The sequence below is a fragment of the Thermobia domestica genome, chromosome 9 (genome assembly GCF_964235325.1).
Source record: "Thermobia domestica chromosome 9, izTheDome1.hap1.1, whole genome shotgun sequence".
Classification (NCBI taxonomy): Eukaryota; Metazoa; Arthropoda; class Insecta; order Zygentoma; family Lepismatidae; genus Thermobia; species Thermobia domestica.
Window position 1 is genome coordinate 162945266 of NC_137462.1, and position 22867 is coordinate 162968132.

Here is a 22867-nt window from a genome sequence, read left to right on the forward strand (position 1 = left end):
TGATTAAAACTCAAAGGACATCATCTGGGCACTGTGGAGAACATCCAAGCAACCACGACGGCTCTTCTAAAAGACATCCCGGTCGAGGACTTTCAAGAGGCATATACAGCATGGGCATCGTGTATTGATGCGGAAGGTATGTACTTTGAGGAATATTAAGTTTTTTCTATGTGTACAATTAATAAATTGTGTGAGAAAAAAAATGAGGCTCGTTAATTTCCGAACAAACTCTGTATATAGCCTCGTGCTAACACCATCAGTATTCTTCTATTAGAGCTATTTCCTGCAATATGAGGACATTCCATGCATTAAGATCTCCGGCTAACGTTTTAATCATAACGTCAGAAATTGTGGTCCTTTTCTCTATCTTCTTCGATTTCCTTTAATATTTCCTGTTATCATGTACCATATAATACCTTTTCTTCTTAATGTTCTAAGCAATTTCGTTTGGTATTTACATTTTTTTCAATATTATTATTTTCTTTTCCGCTTTTCCTAACACTTCTTCATTGACTTCGTTCGATCCAGCTAATTTTCACAATCTGTCGGATCCAGGATTTTCTGAAGGGGTTCACCAATAACTACCAATCACACTGAAACTCTTCAAAATGACATGTGACATTATTCTTTACCCTTGACAACACTGGCACATAGAACGTGGAGGGGGGGGGGGTATTTTAAAGAGGACCACAAGTGATATGGAGGAAAACATGTTCTTCTCTCTTCCTGGCTTCTATTTTGTTCCTTACTTGACAAATATTATATTGTTTTGCTTGGTAAATCCTTTTCCTTCAACCTTCAGAAAATCAACTTAAACTATTGCTTTTGCAAAGATTTGCTTTCTTTTAAGCCCCAAACGGAAACATGATGGTAGAAAGCTTCGGAAAGTGTTGCTTTTTTGACTGCTAGCTTCTTATTTTAGATAGCGCATATTTACCACGAAGGGTATGTGTGCACGTGCATCGGCGCACCACCGTAAATCCGACCCTGTTACACTCATATTTCGAAAATCTCGAGTTTTCTCATTATTTTTGAGTAGTGCTCATGTTCCTGCAAGGGGCGTCACTTGGGGTAGGGCAGAAGGGGTCATTGCCCCTGAGATTGAGAAACACGTGCTTTTTGATAAATTGCGTGGAAATAGAAAAAAAAGTGAAACTCTTATGACATTGGATAATTTTGATCTCTTCCCTAGCAAATTTATATATACATGATTCTACTGATTCCTGCCCGATATAGCTATCGTAGAATATAGTATTTAATCTGAAATATATCGTGAGCTTTTTGTTAATTATTTATCATTAGAGATACTTGCTCAGATAAAGATCAATGGAGATTAAATAAAACGAAATCTTCAGAGCTCCGCCATGGCTGTATGGTTAGAATATGTCTTTGCCACGGAATACCCGGGTTCGATTCTTTTTGGGGAGTTCACGAGGTTCGGATCCCACGTTAATCTGTGGATCAGTATCTCATATAAACGCGGTGGTGGAAGGGACGTAATCCAATTAGCATAAAATCTTTAATTTTATTCTCCGTGATTGTGTTGTGTATGATAATGAAAACATGGTGAATTCAAGGAAATATTAATTGCTAAATTAATGGATTGAAGACAGAGAAAGAGACATCCTCCAAAAGCACGAGTATGATACTAGAGGTAAACCACAAATGCAGATGCTCTGGTACCAAAGCAGGAATCTCTCACACTAAAGATGAATTCTTTACCAATAAACCACAGTTTATCCATTATCCGAGTATAGACATGCTAAATTAAACTATATTTATAGATACCTCATAACTTTCAATTTTTTGGCAAAATGCTGTTAAACACACAAAAGATTTTTTCAACATTTGAAGATTCATACAACATTCAACATTCAACAAGATTCAACATTTGAAGATTCATATAATAACTAAATCAACATCTGATAGATGAGTTGAATATTGAAATACAATACCTACAAAAAAAATCTATGCATGGGTTGAATACCATAATGTGATATATATTGGACGAAAGTGTTTTGTTGTAACCATGAAGTTATTGAATTCGCATGTTGTTATTATTTATTCTCTTCAAAGTGTTGTGGCCCTGTCATGTATCTTTTGAGCAGGAGGGTTATTATGAGATGTGGATTTAAGTTGCTATTTGAGAATTAATATACAAAAGGGAGAACATTTACAGCCAGGGCCGTAGCGTGAATAATGAGTGAAATATAGTTGTAGATTAGTGGGATCCTTTTCCCACAAACTTAAAGAACGCGACACATATTGGAAGGAATTTTTTAATAACATACTTGTATAGACAAATTAATAATGTATACAAATAACTTAAACTTAATTTAAGAACTATAAATAGTAGGCCTATATAGAAGTTGGCCCCATATTGGAAATGGCATTGGAATTTAAGGCGTTTTGGATGTAAAGGTCCTAGAAATAAACAATATAACAGAACATATTCTAAAAGTGTACCAACGTTCTAAAACAATAGATTGGAAAATAACTTTAAATTTTATTCAAACTGGCATCAAATCTAGCCGGTGCAACTTCTTAGGTCTTTTTTGATTTTGTGATCAGATCGCTGTAATCGTTTTAGAAAATACAAAATCAATATTAATTTTTGCGTGTGAGCAAAATATAATTGCACATTTGACCTAACTATTTTTAGGATTGTTATTTCCGACATGACAATTGAATCGTCTTTTGTTAAAAGGGTGTATGTGAAAGAAAAAAAAATGTCGAGAAATGACGGAAACTGTTTTCTTACGAAAAGCTTGGTATGGTTTATGAAAAAAAATCCTTATATTTATAACACGTTTCAAAAAACACACGTCCTTTTAACATAAATTGTGGAAAATGTTACATACGCCCTTTTAACAGAAACCGATTCAATTGTGCCATCTCATTCCTTGTTTCTTACACAGGAAAAGAAGGTTGTTGACTAACGATTATAGATACATAGTACTGAGAATAATGAAGAGTGTCCAATTCAATTCAATTCAATTCAATTTTATTTAAATATCCTTTTAACAGCAAGGCTATATGAGACGTGGATCTACAGCTTAAATGTGAAATCCGAACCTCCTGAACCCTCCTTGAACTGAACTCCCGCTAAAAGCGCGTACGCTGCTGACCGCTTATCCACGAGGGGTCTCAATGTCCAATTCAAATATGTCGTAAAAGAAAGTTCGTAGCTAAGAACGAGGGAATATAGTCATCAAACCATCATTTATTTCACGTCAAAAATTAACGTAGCTTCCTTATATTCAGTAATATTTAAATGATTTTTATGTATTTTGAAAGGGAAAGCTCCTTGAGTTTGAATAATACACACATTTTCATCAACTGTATACTAGTATACTAATAAAAACCGTGAAACTCTTATATCAGTGGAGACTCTTGCCTCCCCCTCCTCAAGCAATCATTGAAATTACATTGCTATTTTTAAAGCTCTTGAAACGATCTACAATTACAACGTCAAAATGTATTATAGTACATAGTAGTTTATAATTGTTTGAATATTTCCACTTAAAGATTAAAACAACAACAAAAAATATTTTCTCCTTTTTCTGTTAATATAGCTCAAAACATGTGACCGATACGAATAAAACCCTCTATTTCGACATCGTGTAAATTAATTCTCTTGAATTTGACACAAAATGGTGCTTTACTTCCATCGTATTCGTATGAGCAGTCATTCTCATTTAAAGGTTACCTCACAAATTCTGTTAGCGGCCCTATTGATGTCATATCTCCGAAACCAGCAACTGAATTATTTGGGACATTTTTGTGAGCAATTCTTTTTTCTAGTATCTAGGTTGACTTGCAATTGCACTGTGTTATATACCCTAGAATTTTTGAGTTACCCCATTTACAGAAATTGTTTGGCAATCAAAATAATTATTGAGCTGAGCGAAGCGAAGCTCTTATACTCGGGTTAGCCGTTTGGTTGTCCGCGAACTCCTCCTAGACCGTTTGGCCGATCTCAACCAAACTTAGCACGCTGATAGAGTATGTCGTGCTGAGTGACAACATAGGTCGAAATCAAAAATCCGATGTACCATCGAGGAATAATCACCGAAAAACGCTTCCTCCTAGACCGTTTGGCCGATCTCAACCAAACTTAGCACGCTGATAGAGTATGTCGTGCTGAGTGGCAATATAGGTCGAAATCAAAAATCCGATGTACTATCGAGGAATAATCACCGAAAAACGCTTACTCCTAGACCGTTTGGCTGATCTCAACCAAACTTAGCACGCTGATAGAGTATGTCGTGCTGAGTGACAACATAGGTCGAAATCAAAAATCCGATGTACCATCGAGGAATAATCACCGAAAAACGCTTCCTGATTACGTAGTTTAAGCTCGCTCAGCTCATTTAATTGCAATCGGGTATATCCATTGCATTCCTAGTTCTACTAGCACAGAATTCAGAGGTACTCACAGACGGGCTTTAGGGTGCAGGTTGCGCTCATGAGATTATTAAGACGAGGAACAATTTTTCCTCGACAATAATGGTACAATCAAATTGGAAAATGGAAAATTTGGAGAGCAAAATAATTTTTGAGAGAGAATGTTAAAATTTAGTGGAGAGCTGTAAATTTGGGCGGAATAGTAAATGAGTATCGTCGTGCCTTAACGATAGCCCTGTAGGTATCCCTGATAAAAGACTAAAGAAAGATTCATATTGAGTTTGAATTCGGTTTTAATGCGTTTGAGTTCTCTAACATCAGTAGTCAATGTTGCTCTCAACACATGATATACCATGCTTCTGAAGTTTCAACCGAGATGGCAGCACATGTGAAAGGGTAAGAATAACGAATTACTCCGCCAACAGATGGCAGTAGCTGCCACTCCTTTGAATTTCTGTGGTCGAAACGCGTAAGCGGGCAGGTAAGGGAGCAATTGGTTAATACTATATAATCACATCATCAAATATATTATCATTCTCCACTATGTTGATTTCGTAAAATTCTACGATTTATCATCATAAGTATTTCAATATCATTTGAGGGTCTCTTGTTGCAAATTTTGGAAGTTTCTATAACTACTTCGTCTTTGTTTCCTTTAAGTTGTCTACCATTTTATTTTTTCTTCTTTATCTTTTTATTTCCATCGCACCTTTGGACCCCCCCCCCAAAATGAAGATATTAAAATTTAGGGGAGTGTTATTACAATGACAATTATCAGTAAATTAGAATAATTTTATTCAACAGATAATTATAATCAGGTTCTAACATAAGAAATCTAACATTAAACAGTAGAAACATAATCTCTGTTATATTTGTTTTCACCAACAAAGTATTAATCAATATTTCATTAACATCCTACTTCCCTTTAACCGTCTATCTTACCGTGCAACAATAGATATCCCTTAGCAGGATCGTATTTACGCATTGACCAACATGAGCCATGGCCCGGGGCGGCAAGGATTAAGGGGCAGAAGATTTTCGCGAACCAGTTTGTTTCTCATACTCCAGTTCTGGAAATTAGAGAAATTTGCAGCAAACATTGAAGTATTTTCTAATGACCCATTGCGGCAAAAATGTTAAGTACGGCCATGTTCTTTAGTACACTCACAATGACTAAATTATAACAATGACTCACATAGCACTGCCCACGGGACGTCTCACAGTTCACGAGCTTACGACTGTCACAGGACATTCAGTCTCGCAATAGAAATTTTAAAAATAATGAAAATATCCACGGATTTTCCGTTGGATTTCAATACGAGGCGCCTGTCATGGGACATTATGGATGTCCAAAAGGCTTTCAATACAAAAGGAGACATCTGGATTTTTACAAGTCGGTACGTCCTATTTTGCCACTGGACATTCTGATATTTTGGAATTAACTTTCCTTTGATTCAATAGATGCCTCTTGCTATGTAGGGAGGTACCACAAATCTCCCCTCAAACATGGTCACAATATGTATGTATACACACTAAACTTACTATTTATATCTGAGAAAGAATTCACAGAACATCTTCCTACATCTAGAATCAGTACGTATACAGTATCAATGTAAACTTACCTTCCCAATACGCATTCCAATACATCCCTCATACTTTTTGCTCTCCAAATCAACTTGACTTTCTTCTTTCTAATTATCCCCAATATTTTTCTTTTCTTTCCGTATTTTTTTGTAGCATTTCCTGCTTATGTCTAGTTTTGCTCAGTTGTTATTGTTAATTCCTCATACTTTCCAGTCATTTTTAATACCTTTTTTTTTGGTAATTTTTGCACCTGCCAGTCTTATACAGTACAATATTCACAAGAAATATCTGAATTTTTAAAGCCTGTATTTTGTGATCCACTTAACATGATTTGTCCTTCTTCGTAAACTGTTCTCCTCTTGGGGCCGCGGTGGCTCAGTGGTAGAGCGTTCACCTCTGGTGCTTGGGGTCCCGGGTTCGATCCCAGCCCCCGTCAAGTGAACTTTGTGGTGGACGAACACCGTGTGCGTGGGTTTTCTCGGGGTTCTCCCGTTTCCTCCCACTTTCTTCATTCCACCATTTCATTCATTTCTCATAATCACCGTCTCCTTTAGCCTAACCGGCATAACCGTGGGACGTAAAACTCAAAGATTTCATTTCATTTTTCTGTTCTCCTCTTTCCTCTTTGCCATTAGAGCATACTGGAACATACGTCCGCTGCGGGCAAAGATCAACGAGCCTTTTCATTGAAAGCTAAGATCTGAGCAGGCGCCACTTGCATTTAGATATATCTCATTTCAAATTTTAAATTGTATATTTAGTTATTAAGTGGGTAAGTGGCTAGAAAAGTCTGAAATCAACAGCAATATTTAAAAAAAAATCGAAAGCCATTGGTTAGATAGCATGACTGCCATATAACTACATTGGGAAAGGGAACTGTGAAGTGCATAGTACTTTTTTTCTTCTGATCTCAACCACATGAACTTCGTCAAATGGTAGGCATTGAAATCTGGGTTATGTATGCTGATAAAATCGAGAATCTGGATCATCTCTAGAAAAAGATATCCACGGCAATAGATGCTCTCAGTTCTCATGTCACGAAGACACTCCAACGAAATATGGTGATACATTTCTACAAACATGTTGAGATTGGCGGTGGTCATGTGATAGTTATTTTACATGCAGATAATATGGGGGTTTATCAGTTTACTGTACTTATGGCCGCCTGAAATAGGGGTAGTCGCCCCCTCTGGATTCATTTCTTGGAAATATCAAAACATTCTAATTTGCTGTCACATATTATAGTATCTAATATATTTATTTTGGATTTAATTTAAGTTGAACGTCCCTTTCAGCAGCGAGGCTGTATGAGACATGAACATACAGCTTAACGTGGGATCCGAATCACATGAGCTATTGCTGGGAATTGAACCCGGGTTTCCCACGCCAAAGACACCATCGCTATCCGTATACCCACGAGGATACTCACTAATATATTTATATTAAATACTGTAGTACTTAGTAGTACTTCCACCCTCTTTGGAATCGGTCCTTTGCCACCCTCCTTCGAATCGGTCCTTTGTCACTCTCTTTGGAATCGGTCCTTCGTCACCTTCCCTGGAATCAGTCCTTTGTCACCCTCCTTGGAATCAGTCCTTTGCCACCCTCCTTGGATTCGGTCCTCTGCCAACCTCTTTGGAATCAATCCTTTGTCACCCTCTTTGAAATCGGTCCTTTGCTACCCTTGGAAATATCCTGCTGGCGTCCCTGATTATATCATCTGATTATACCTATCTAGTATTATCCTATCTAATATTATCCTACATAAATATTATTCTATTCAATATTATTAGCTCCACTTATAAGCACATGAGTGTTTATACTCGTAGCTCGACTCCATTTGTGTGAGTGTGCGTTTGTGGTACTTTATATCTCGGTAGCTACTGGCCAGATCTAAACCAAATTTGGCGGGCAAAGTAGTTCATCATCTAAGGAATAAAGATCGGTATATTTGATGACCGTGCTAGGTCAGGGACAAAGTTCACACACCGGGAGCTTCTAAGTTCGGTGCACCGATTGTGTTCCGTTTATTCTTCTAGTAATTATCCATGTAACATTGTTCATATGATATTATCCTATCAATATCCCATCTAACATTACGCATCTAATCTTATCCATATACTAGTATCCATTGAATATTATCCCACCTAATATTACTCAAGAATCAAAATCTAGTCAAGTGTTTCAATTTATCTCCACCTTCAACTTGTAATTTGGTGACGCAATAAACCAATAATCCAACATGTATTTGTTAACTAGAAGTGTGTACTTGATACACGCAACACATTTAGTTGTTCGTTCGGTGAACATTTTTATTGCAGTTTTGTTGATTCATTCTTTTCGTATGTGAGAGCAAGCAGCAATTGTACTTGCATCGCTGCTTTTTTGTTTTTGTTTTTCTTTTACAGCTTAATATCCAGTTTATCCAAACACACCGCCGTGAAATTAAGCTTATCCTCCGTGCATCAAAAGAGAATTACAACGTCCGCCACCTAAGCGTACATTTTAGATTTAAGACGATGTCCTAAGTTCTCGTTGCCAAGTTTGGGAAACGCGGTGTGCTTTGTTTATGAATGTAACATTTTGCAAGTTTTATTATAATCCCATAAGGTAGCATATGAGGAAAGATATACATATGCAAATACATATATGTGTGTGTGTGTACGTATGTGATATTGCACACAACACACGTGAAAGAACAATAAGAAGAAAGCAAGGTGACTACAAGTGGGAGGCGTTGACATACGATTTCGCACTGGCAACCATCTTGTTTAACGTGTTACAGGGCTTCTGCCGAGCTGAGAGATGTTTGACTTCTTCTTACCTCTCAACAAACTACCGACCACAATGTATCGAGTTACGAGTTCGACTCCAGTAGTATCAGAGGCAACGATAAGTCGGAGAAAAAAATAATAACAATAAAAAGAAAGGTTTATAATAACAATAACAGTAATAAAAAGTAAACTAGATCGCATAGCGGCATTTTGTGTGTGAGGAGGGGTGGGGTGAAAAATACCCAAACTGTCGTAGTACAAGAAGCAAACTAATTAGTTAACTATCAGTGCATGAGTATCAATGACATTTATTGCTGATCAGGGAGAGGGGTAAAATGTAGCCGAATAAGAACATCATTTTCGTTACTAATTTATGAGGAAATTCTTGCATTAATTTAAAAAAAAGAGATCATAAGGTAGCCGCCAAACAGCACAAAGTGGATGACAGATGAATATGATCAATGTATGTTCCACTGCCTAAAGAAATGGGAGCTATTTTCCGGCTATAGTGTGTGATTGAACGATAAACGAAGAACATTTGCAAAACGAAGTCCAATGAAATAAATAAATGTCAACATCACGATGTCAATGTAGAAAAATTATCCCATTATAAATTTATAAAATAAATTTGAAAAAGAATAATAGGAAATTTTAAGTAAAAGATAAAACTCACTCAAGATTCCAAATTATCCATTAAGATTGAATGCAATGGAATAAATATATTATCTCCTTAATGAACATATACCGAAACAAGGTTTACAGCTGTATATGAGATCACAGTTTAGTTTTATCGGTATGTTACATGACCCATTTTTCTGTACAACCTTGTCGATTTTGATTGAAAATAGCATTTTTTTTCGTAATTCCGACATGATATTCATAACTTCCGTTAGATATACTGCTTTATGATCTCACTTCCTCAAGTCGATTCAAAATTAAATGAAATCTTCCAATTTCTACCTCTAGGGATGCGCACGAGACAAGAATTGAGACTGTCTCGTCTCGAAAATATGCTGTAAAAGTGATGTCTCGACTCGAAAAATATATATTTTTCTATTGGAAGAGCTGTGTCTTGACTCGAATTTTGTCTGGAAAATTCTGTCTCGACTCGACTCGAGCGCATCCCTATCTACCTCATTCTCTACTGTAAACGAAATGCTATATTTTATGTTACTCGTATATATGAACGAAAACTTTATTATCTTCAAAGTTGTACTTACTCTATTAATGGACTTTTGGGCACATTTTAGGGAAACTATGTAAAGGTCATTAGCCCATCCTTCCCCCACGCCAAATGGTTGGACGTAGTCCTCTCAAATTTACCATTGGGGGTGGGGGCAAGGTGTCTCAATGGTAGAGCGCTTACCTGTGGTGAGTAGGATCCTCTGGTTCAATTCCCGGCCAAGTAAGTTTGTGCTGGACAACATCGTGTCCATGAGTTTTCTGGAGATACTCCCACTTTCTCATTCCACCAATTCTTCCACCATCATTCACGTGCCTAACTCATCCGTCTCCCCTTTGCTTAACAGGCCTAATTCGTCAACGATTTGACGAACGATCATATCTTAAAATCTCTAGTTTTTCAGACATAAAGAAAGAAAAATAATTCCGTAGAGGAGAAAACAGTTAAATATGTAATAACACATTACCTATCCCAGGTAACAATTATTGGAATCGTAACGAGTTATTATATAGTTAACTGCTTTTCCTCTCTACGAAATTATTGTTCTTTCTTTATATCTGAAAAAGGGAGATTTGGAGATATTCGTCAAATTGTTGACGAATTGTGGGAGGTTAAACTGAAAGATTTCTTTTCATTTTCACTTTTTCAAATTTATCATTCTCCCCCGCACAAAAAAAAAAATAAATAAATAAATAAAATAAAATAAAATAAAAAAAATGTAAGGAGACCGGATTTGGTCGTGACAAAACCAAGATGCCTTGCTTTATAGATTAAATTTCATTCAATTTAGCATCCCAAAAGCACCCACGGGGGGTCGTCTACTGAATCCAGACCCCAGACAAAGTGCATGTAACATCAACATATATTTGTGTACTTTCTCAATAGAACTATACTTGCTTAACAGGGAAATAATTGATGTAGCATGATTATTTGATTTTACACTTCATCTGTACTCTTTCCCTTATAAAAACAATCTAGTTCTATCACTTTTTTTTCTGAAAATATACTGTAGGTAGAAGCATTTTACAATTACTTATCGTCTTTTCGGGTGGAGAGTAATACCCGTTTACTACTACATAGACGTGAAAACTTCTAGTATTTGAGCTCCCCTCCCCAAAGTTTGGACCCCTCCAACAAAAATTTCTGGGTGCGCTCCTGCCCAAACACATCATTATTATTTATTAATTGGGCATATATCTTGATTCACTATATAATGATAGGAAATTGTTTTCAGTTTCTTTGGAAATAAAAGTTATTGATAAATAGTAGGAACATCATCATCCATGTTTTAGAGAAATGATAAACTCCTTGTTTTGTACTTTTGTAAATGCAATGCTGAAGAAGAATCACGTGCGATGTCATGCAAAGAAAAGAAACAATACAAACGTATTAAAAGAAGCACATGGAAGTTAATGCATTTTGGTTAGTTGTCAAAGAGAGGGGAAAAAAGACATGATTGGCTATTTAATCCGCCACTCAGAAGGGACTAACATATTCCTGAAAGGGAAAGTTAAAAAGAAGAGCCGTTGAGAAATACTAAAAACGAAGCATCTGAATGACATCAGGAAAAGACAGCCATAGTATTATAACATATGAAACATTAAAAAAGAAAGCAAGAAAAAAATAATTCCATATTGTTAGTCAATTCTTGTGAAAAGAAGACAAGAACAGAAGAGTCGCTGGGTTTTCTGTAGCTTTCTTGACTTAAATGGCCACAAAAAAGATCAGAGTTCGTTTCCCGGCAAGAGTACATATAGTTCAATTCCTACACTAAACTGTAAGTCTACTATACTCCTGGTACTTAAAATGGACAACTCCAAAATACCTACCGCATACACAGACTTCCTATGTGCATGATCTCGATGTGGATATATGTGGTTCGAGTTATACTTTAAACTGTATCGGGGCCACGGTGGCTCAGTGGAAGATTCCTCACATCCGGTGTGAGGGGTCTCTGGTTTGATTGCAGACCATGTAAGTTTATGGTGAACAACATTATGTCTATGAGTATACTCGAAGTTCTTCAATTTCCCCTACATTTTCATTCCACCAATTCTTTCATAATTAGTCACTTAAATTAATCATCCGTCTCCCTTAGCCTCAAGTGCATAATTGTGTGACGTTAAACTATAAAAAATGATTCCCATTTGTTCGCACTTTTAATTGTAGATTATTTTTTACACTGTCCTTCTTCCACAAAAATAAACAAATAAAATTCCTGTGTAAAGAATACTTCTTTAAGAATTTAACTAAATAAACATGAAAGGAAATCTTTAAGTACGTCCTTTGGTTATACCGGCTAAGAATGAGAAATGAATGAAATGGTGGAATGAAGAAAGTGGGAGGAAACGGGAGAACCCCGAGAAAACCCGCACACACGGTGTTTGTCCACACAAAGCTCACTTGGCCCGAGCTGGGATGACCTCACGCATCAGAGGTGAACGCTCTACCACTAGGCCAACGCGGCCCTGTTAACAGTTCAATGTTTACACATATACAAAAAAGAAAATAATGTGAATACAACAAAATTATATTCTATCATTTCAGATTTGATTTCAGTAACACGTTGATATTGATTAAATGTTTTAAAACTTACAGAAATAAATTTGCCTGAAAAACATAATTCTAGGCTATCAACTAATAAACAATTATATTTGTAAGACATACATTATTATGTTTTTTTTTTTAATGTACCAAGTAGTGCAACATTTCAATGCGTCTTAGGCACAAGCAACCTGGATTCGATTCTTGGTGGGAGTTCATGTGGTTCGGATACCACGCTAAGATGTAGGACCACTTCTCGTGTAGCCCTGGTGTTGAAACAGATGCTAAACTTTAAACTCACTAATCAAGCTTGCAGAATACATTAATGCATTTAATTGTTTAGTATGTCTCGATTATACCATTTATAAAGTAGTTTCTTAGTTTTATGCAAGTGAGATATAACCTAGTGTCTCAAACATATTAACACAACTCACACAGTGGAGTTATCAATTTTGTGAGAAGTTTAATCGAATGTCTGTGGCGCTCGTCTTTCATGTGCGTGGTAGTGAAGTCAAGTCCAGGATGGGGACTCAATTTTTGGTGTCGAACCAGGATTGCTAGGCAAGTAAGGAGTTGCTTGGAAAAAAAGTAACAATCTTTGATTTACACTTCTCAAGAAACTAATTCTTGAACCTTTCACTTAATTCCTTGCCACTTACCAAGCTAGAAAAGTAGGATAGAAGCTAACTTTCAATGAAGCATTCGAAGATTCAGCATCAAGTCACAAATAATGGTGTTTCGGAGCACTATAGACCCCTATACATACCACTGAACTGTAACTCATTGTACACTGTAGCTCAAGAGAGAGTGTTCATTTATAGATTTTAGGTGCAGTATACATGGGTTTGATTCCCGATTAAAATATGTGTGTTTCCAAGTGTATAGATCTCCGCCTCATATAACCTTGATGCTAAATAGAACATCCTAAGCAGTTGAATTCCATATTTTCATACAAGTGTAATATATTTCACATTACTAACTGAAAAAGAAAAAGAAAGACTTCTATCGGAATTAAATAATTTCCTTAGAACATTAATACAAAAGGAAATTTTGAAAATAATAAAATACGTATACAATATAATAGTATTGAGAATTTTAGATTTCTTTTCACCTAAGAAATGAGTTTGTTGTTCCTTTCAATGCACAATCATTAAGGCTGTCTATAAATCGTAAATGGGATTCTGGGCGTATTTCTCCTCCTCTCTGTAACTCTAAAGGAAAAAAAGAAAAAAATCCTACGAACGAAAATGAAAGTATTTTTAGGGGGCAAAACAGAAAGTCTCCTGTACTATAGCGCCAGTATCAAGAAGCGGCAAGTTATTGAAATATCATCTTCACAGGTAGGCAACTGGTTTCAGAATGTGTTTATTTTTTAGCTAGAAATAATTTTCGTTTTAATAAACATAATATTTCTTTAAAAGTGTTAGTTTCACAGACAAAATAAAGAGCTGCATCTTCCTGAAGTAATTCTATTATAATTGAAAGAGAGACTTCATTTAATGAAGATAGAATAAATATTTATCCAGAAATAAAATTGCGTTTAATTAAAATACCGCTAAAAACTTCTTACTTTAGACTCTTGGAGCCGTATTATATATGCGAGTGGCACGGAGGAGGAGGAGTGCAGTCAGGTGACATGGAGCCTGTTAAAATGTTGAGTGAGTGAACATGTGTGAGTGCGTTGTGTACTATGTCTGGGGCAGGCGGTAACGTTACGGTCCATAGCGCGCTGACGATCATGCTCCTCGGAAGGCGTTGGTGCGAGACAATCTCTCCCAGCAGAAAGATTGCAACGGTCGGATGAGAGGGTAACCCTACAGTCGCGCGCCGGACGTCACGCAGCACGGTTGGTCGCGAGCACCGCACGCGCGCTATAAACACCGTTAAGTTAAAATCCAGTTTTCCCTCTAGTGGATCATCGAAAACGTAAAAAATCGTATTACATAATATATCCAGAAACGATCAAACACGGACCTCCTCACACTATATATTAAAGTACTGTTTCAAGAAAAGAATAGAACTCAAATGAATCATGTAGAAATTCGAAAGCAAGAAGAACTAGTGATATACTAAAAAAAATCTAGTGCTGTGCAGTGACGTGACAAAAGGGTGTTGATTAATACGTAATCGATTTACCCTTCATTATGTCTATTATAAAACTACGATACGAAAAGACGTATTCAGCTATAAACAGTGGGCGTGTAAGGTGAAAGTAAACATCTTATTTTCTTTACTTTTTCCGCAGACATTTCTCTAGCGGATTTTAAGTATCGTAAAAAAAATGTGTAGTTTCAGCTGAGACTAACAAAAGTCTTAGACTTGTTTGGTTCTAATAGTGCCGTTCTGTTTCTTGTTTGACGGTGGTGCAAAAATGAATTCGTTTTTATCAGTGACAGACGCATATTCGCCTTCTCTCGCGATGACAATGTCGAAGGCTAGTGTTCTCGCGAAAGAACCTTCGTATTTGTCAGCAGCAACGACTAAAGTGATGATGATGCATCATACTAACACCAGTCTTGCGAATAGAGTGATGATGGACTTGTTTCTTGGTAATAATGACCAACAACCCCAGCCCCAAATACAACCTACGTTGCAGCAACAGCCTACAGACCCAAACAACAACAAAGAACAACAGGGTGGGAACAATCTTCACCCTAGCAAAGACGAGGTGAGTAGTGATACAAGTGGTGTACAACAACAGCAATCTGTGACCGATAAAACCACAAGTGATACAGTTACCCCAACTGGTCGTCAAAGGCGAGCGGCAGAGAAATATTCTCTACGCCCGCGGTCTATTCAGAACCGAATAGAGATAGAGAAAAGGAGATCAACTAGCAAAAGGGAGCCAAAACCGAAGCAAAAACCTCCACCGCTGAGCAAATATCGCCGAAAGACAGCTAACGCCAGGGAACGAAGTCGGATGCGAGAAATTAACCAGGCGTTTGAAACTCTTAGAAGAGCTGTTCCTCAATTTCCGAGCTCAAAAACCAGTGAAAAACTGACAAAAATCACAACCCTTCGTCTTGCCATGAACTACATCGAAGCCCTAACCAAGATCCTTCAGGATAATTCTCCGTGCGGCGATGAGGATATTGTCGGAGGTCTTGCGTCCTCCTGTTCTCCTCTCTCCCACTCCTCTCTTGCGTCGACATTTTCGTCGTCGTCAGTGGTTGTCCCAAGTCTTGTTCCTTGTTCGACTCCCGGTTCTGGCATTTGTGAGTCCTCCTCTAGTGAATTGGGTGAGTACGCTAACGATTTTCTCTCGGAGGAAGGTTCCACGTTGGGTGACCCCATGGACACGTTCGACGATATCATCGGCGTCAGTGACACTTTTGACATTCTTCTTGAATCAGATGGTGAGTCCCTGCAATTTCATTCGGATCTCAGTGACCAGTCGACGCCATGATATTGCATTCATATTCTATATCTATCTATATTTGTTATTTGCCACAAAGTGCTGAAAAGTGTAAATATATATTTCCAAGTTGTTTCTCGGTTTTGTGTTCCTTCAAGAAAAAAATATACGAACATAATAAACAATATACAGTTTATACTGTATATATAATATATAAATACAACAACACTTGTGCCTTTGTTTTATAAACAAGTTATTTGGTGTGCCTTAAACGCTGTATCAATGACATTCAGGTAATTTGCTGTGTTAATTTATAAGTTAAAAACACATATATACACATATCAATAATGGACGAAAGAAGAGCATCAATAATTATTAATGTACACAATTTTCGAGTTACTATTTTAAGGAATCTTGTTAGTATGTAAACATTTTTAGTTATATAGTACTTAATAAGTTCCAATTTCTTCAAACATGGTACAAGTTTAAAGATTATAAAATAACTTTACAAGTTATCAGTAATATACATATTTAAAAACATTTTATACGGAAAATAATTTGAAAATCGAATTTAAACTATATTACCGAAGAATCAATCACGACAATTCTTTTAGAATTTTTATATCTTGTAGCTAATAAAACGAAGCACAGTTTAAGAAGCATATCGTATTCCAACGTACAGTAATTTAGACTTTTAAAAGCGGAATGTTTCGAAAAAGAAATGTTGATATGAAATTACAATATGTGCATTTAGTACACATTTTTGTGACACATTTACAAGATAAATTGTTAATATTTCTGACATTATCAGAAAACATTAGGTTACATACTATTTTGTATATAATGTACATAAAATACGAACAAGTATATATATATTTTTGAAACATATCACACGATTATAAAGTTTAGCATCAACTTGATGTAGATCAAATGAATCGATGCTCTTTAAAAAAATGAAAATAATACTGAACAATTCTAAAAACCTGACTGTTTCGATTTTTTTAATTTTTTGATATGTTAAACATGTTTACATGAAGGGTATCTTTCTTTTTGCTAATATTATATGCAAAGCATATACATGTTAAAATTGAACAGCAGCAAAACAAAAAAAGTGAGATTGAAATATACAATATGATATTCATTTTATTTGAAAGCCAAGTTTAATGATTGGCTATAAAAAAAGTTTTTAGTAACACTTTATTTTGAGAAACGTTATTTATTGTTATTATTTACATTTTACATTTAGCTGTTTTATATAATTATTATGTATTTGTACATAACATGAAAGAAAAGAAACAAAGTTTTGTTATATACTTTGAAACCGAAAGAGCAATTCTCAACGTGCCATATGTTGTCTTGAAAAGAAACTAGAACATTATTTGTAGATTTATTATCTTTTGTTTCTTGTTTTCCTTCACTCTCTTTCTCTCTCTCTTTCTATCTTGTTCTTCTTTTTTATGTGTTTCTTTCTAGCTTTACTATTTTTCAAGGAAAATAAAAAAAGAAATGTTGGAATAAAAATTTTATTTTGAACATATATAATACGATGTTTCTTAGTTGTTATCATGTTAATAACCTAATTCTTATCCAAACACCTCATATTAACTATATAATAACAAAATATGATATTCATAAGAAGAGAATCTCTTGTTTATCTATCTATTTTTTTTAATTTCCCGTTCTTTGTGCATGATCTAATTTGGAGTGATGCGTGTGACATTATTTCACTTCGCCACATGTTCGATTTAGTCTGTAAGCGATCCTGATCGGTGTTTACTATCTAACGGGAGTTTTCTTTTATGTGTGTGTGTGTGTGTGTGTGTGAACCGAATAGTTGAAAATTAACGGTATTGCTTATATGTTTATGTTTTGTTGTAAGGTGATACTATAATGATACATAATATATGTTAAACGTAAGTAACTTATATTTGTTCTACAGTCAACGACAAAAGTTATGGAGTTATCAAATGGAAATAACTTTTGTCGCTGACTGTACAATCGTATTCAAGACTGGCCACTTTTATATTTCTTCTATTATTAGTTTTTGGGTAAACTACATCTTATATATATATATATTGCATAGTCGTGGAAAAGTCTTGGGAGAAGACATCTAATCTTCTATTATTATTATTATTATTATTATTATTATTATTATTATTATTATTATTATTATTATTATTATTATTATTATTATTATTATTATTATTATTATTGAACGTGACTATATACATATAATTGTCACTGAAAATGAACAAAATACACATTCCTACATGTTCTTTCATCATCAGTATCTTCGAAATGAATTGAAACAATTGATGTTTATATGATGATTTACAGATTCAGTATATGTCAAAGAAACTAATAAAATTTTCTCCGAAATTGCGGGACACAAAAGAACATATAACAGCTGGGTATATTTGCTTTATTTGTATCAATGTTGACACATCAAATACATTTTTAAAATACCATACATACATGTTATCTACTCCATAAGTTATACATTTTCTTCATACTTATTGTGTTCATTGCAAATAGAAGAAAATGAATTAGTTATACTTTCTATACTGAGATACTTACTTTTTTAAAAAAAATATTTATATGGAGAAATCTGAAAAAAAGAAGAAAAAGCACCGTAAGTACTTCTAATTTATTTGTCTTGTGGCAATTGTTTTACCAGATTTGTTATAGCATTTATTTCTTTGTTAAATACGTTTTCGGTAGAGAAACTATTCTCAAACCAATCACAAAACAATAGTTTATGTAAAATCAATCTGTTTTGTTGGAAGCATTTACAAATGTAAATTTATTTTAAGACTATATGGGTATACATTTTAATTTGTACATCGCATATAGAGTTAAAATAATCATTTACATTTTGAAATGAATCTAACACAATAAAATGATTACGTGAACTATTGATCTGTGATCGGTATATATATGCACATCGATGTTTATATTAAGTAAATTTATATTAATAGTAATTAATATTTTGTCTTTCTTCATCGAAATGTACTGTTTTAGATTCTAGTAAAACAAGTTTAATTAACAGGAGGGAGGGTTTATTTTTTGTTTTAAAATAACAGTTCACTTTACTTTATATTTGAATACAAGCCAATTCGGTAATTGGGTTAAACTGTAAAAATCATAATTTATTTACTTTAATGATTTCAATCAATTTTAATTATATATTACCATAAACTACCATAAATTATAAAATGTACTACAAATTTTCCCCTAAGTTCGTACTTGTATGTCCCAGATTCGAGTCCCCGTAGAAGCACGGTATTTTGGATTTGATCCAACTTCGTGTGAACCATTGGAGAATTACTTGAATTAAGATTTGGCAAAGTATCCATCTAGTAGGCTAGAAATAAAAGCAACAGAAGCCGATGTTTTTACCTACGTGTACTTTAATTAAAAACTGTTTGACCATAATCTTCTTTGTTAAACTGAAAGCAACGAAACCTTGCTCAGCTTTTCATATCTGGTTAAAACGACGAAGAGATAATAATTTAAGAGTATATAGGAAAAAATCCGGACCGTTAAATTTAACTTTGATTTAGAATGAGTTTAGTTAATTTCGCTATTATGTTTAGGATCAAAGTACACATACAGAGAGACAGAGAGAGAGAGAGTGTGTGTGTGAGAGAGAGAGAGAGAGAGAGAGATATCAGAAAGTGAATCTTTAAGTTTTATTTATGTCTTATGACTATGTCATTGAAAATGAATGATGATGAATTGGTGGAATGAGAATGTGCGAGAAAACATGAAAACATCGAGAAAATCCACGACACCACAGTTCACCATAAACATATTGGGCTTGGGATCGAATCAGGAACTCTAGTACACGAGGAGTACACTATTGATACCCAGATATTTTCAATTTAAATACATGTACTATAATAATAAGAAGAAAAACAATTTAATGGTCGACACTGAGAATCGAACTAATTAAGAATTTCAGGCCAAATGGCTCACATTTTAACAAGTAAACTACTTGACTATGGATCCTTATGTAATGTTAGTTTATCACTAATATTTTTTTTTTAATAATACGATTAAGTAAAGAGATTTTATGTAATACAATCTATATTTGAAATGTTGAAGAAAAGAACACAATCCATACTCAAAAGTACGTATTTTCAGGGTTTTGTATCATTATTGACATTGTATTTTTACTGATTGTTTGAATACCAACGTGGATTCTTTATGACTAATATTGTCAGCGGTGTCACTCACTAGTAGGCTAAATAGTTAACAAAAGTTAAGCTTAAGCTTACGGATCATTTAATGAAAAATGTGACGAAACTTTTAGAAGGAATTAATGACTATACGTATCATTCCTCAATTCATATGACGAAACTGAAAAAAAAAATATAATAACGTATCGCGGGATTCGAACACAGAGTCTTCTGATAACGAAGAAAGACTGCTATATTTTGATTCTTTTTCATGTGATCTCATGCATATTTTATTTTCTTTATTCGCTTACGCCCACTTGATTGAAATTATTATATTGTCCTAATGACTCCATGTCTGGTCACTAGTGCAGTGGGTCACTGTACAATGACCAATATTTTAATGAATAATTGTTATCTTAGGCACTTGTGAAGTGCTGGCATTTTTCCTTCGCTATCGGAATCCTGGCTTATAATTCATAGTCTTCTCATAGAGGTTTTTCCAGAGCTTTTCCTGAGTCCTGGGATGACATATTTAAATATATACTCTGCGTATCTTTGTTCCAAAATTACTTTCCATATTTTATTGTGAATTGTTTTCAGTATCAAGTAGTTATATACAATTGTATGTGAAATCTTTTGATTAGTTAACCCCTTACCGCATGCCGTGCCATATATGGCACATAGTCTTTTTTCACTTTAGCATTTTTGTGATTTTTCAAAGGCATCAAATGACTGTTTTGTCTGCTGTGTGAGATATTGACGTGTATGAATAAGAGATTTTGGTGTCATCTGGCATGTTCTTTGTGAGTTGTAAGTGTGTCATATATGGCACTGACTTATTTCTTGTCGGAATTAAGTGAAAAATCTAAAATTCAAGTTTTAATTCATTTTTCAAGTTCCCATATGAGGATTTCCAATACTGATTATTTTTTTCGCTAAAAGAAAAGGATAATGCAGAAAGGGGTTAATTTATAAGCTATTAACGGATTAAAAAAAAAAACGTTATAAACTCAATGAACTATAAATTAATATATTTCAGTAAACAAGTAAATACAAAATCAAGCATGTTAATAAAGCCTAACGTTTATATGAGATAGAAAAAAGAAAAGAAAACAGTTTAAGCTTTTAAGCTTCCTAAAGTTGCGACCAGGAAGGACTGTAACTGTGTGATAAAAGTCTTTAATCTCTAATTCTTAATATGCTGCTTGTGGTGCGCACAAGAGAAACTTTCTCCAAATTCACGAGCACACTTTATCACTAACAGAAATGTGAAAGTATCCTAATGGGTTGTTACTCTTGAAAGAAAATGAAACTAAAGATTGCAAATACACAATTATTACGAACATCAAAATTGAATATCAAAACTATATAGGTATATAATGAGTGCTTTTTCACTTTACTTTCTTATGTAGGATTTTTATCCTATTTTCTTTTGGTATCTTATGAATACTATATTCTTGTCTATCCTGTGTGTTAGAAGTTAGGCTTAAAGAGAATGAAGAAAAGAGAAAGAACATTTGTCTCTTTGTTACTGTTCCGAAACAATTCCCATTTCCTTCCTCTTTTTCTTCCTAAATATTTAAGGTGTTCAGTACTGGCGCCATTATACTTTTTACAGCCCATTATTTATATGAGGAAAGTACTTTTCTGATTTCTTTAAAATTGTTTGATTATACTGGCTTCTTGTTCTAGTTTCTTTAAATGCCACTTGTATTCTTAATGATTAGTTTATATTATACACAGAGTTTCATTAAAGGAGGGGGTTGAGGGGAAGGGGTAAAATCTCAAGTTTATATAATTGTCTTCTATACACACATTATAATATGGCAAGTGTTTATTTTTGTCATAATATGTTGTTGAAAGACGAGGGTAAATTCAGAAACCCTCCTTTGCGTCCACCCAATGGTTATAAATAATTTAGTATGAATTAAATTATATTATATTTATACATCTTGTATTGTGTTATATAATACACATCACAAAATTCAACGTTTACAAAGTAATGAACATTTAAATAAACTGGAAGAAGAAATTACTCGAGTCAAAATACTAATACTCAATGGGAGCAAGGTAGCTCAATGGTACCGTGCTTACCTCTGGTGCGTGAGGTCTCTGGTTCCATCCCCGACCAAGTAAGTTTGTGATGGATAACACCGTGTCCGTAGGCATAATCGTGGGACGTTAAACTTAAATATTTCACTTCATCTCATTTTATTATACTTTCTAAATTTCCGTTATTCTTAATTGTCTTTTTTTAAAAAGTATTTAGTGGGTGCTGCGAAGCATTAGTGAAGATATTATGTTTTATTGTATGAGTGAAGGAAATCAAAATATTAACAAATTCAGAAATTCCATTCTCGAAACGGTTACGACTGGGAGTCAAACACAAAATCTCCAGCGTAATTTCTCTTATCTTATACTATATTCGCCATTTCATTTACTTTATATTCTTATTCAAATAGCACATATTGTATCTACCAAATAACAAAACAAGTACCTCCTTCCACCAAAAGAAAAACAATATTTTATACGCTATTATGCAACTATTTAATCGAAAGGCCGAAAGGTTAAAAGTACGAAACTTCAGAAAGGAACATTTAATACTGCAAATCTTTCTCTCTCTCTCTCTCTCTTTTCTTTTTCTTTCTTTTTTCTTATTCTTTTCTTTCTTTCGTTTAGCTCGACCGAATCGTGTCGTACATTCTTTCTTCTCAAGGACGATCATTTTGATTTATTCGTTTTCATAAGCATTCGTGAACCATGCAGGTATATTATAAAGTGTATGTATAAACACTATTTTTTTTTTTTTTTTTGGAAAGGACCTTTCTTTTTGAGAGTA

General features: G+C 34.5%; 1 protein-coding gene across 1 annotated transcript; it reads left to right on the plus strand.

The window, feature by feature from the left end:
* The first annotated feature begins 14106 nt into the window (after window positions 1-14106).
* Window positions 14107-17181, plus strand: tx (Helix-loop-helix protein delilah taxi). The gene has a single exon (XM_081772112.1). The coding sequence runs from the start codon at window positions 14864-14866 to the stop codon at window positions 15896-15898; it is 1035 nt and encodes a 344-aa protein (XP_081628238.1). The 5' UTR covers window positions 14107-14863; the 3' UTR covers window positions 15899-17181.
* The last annotated feature ends 5686 nt before the right edge of the window (window positions 17182-22867 follow it).

What these genes read in the sequence shown, in the direction of transcription:
- tx (XM_081772112.1), top strand. Translation starts at nt 14,864, where the DNA reads ATGAATTCGTTTTTATCAGTGACAGACGCATATTCGCCTTCTCTCGCG.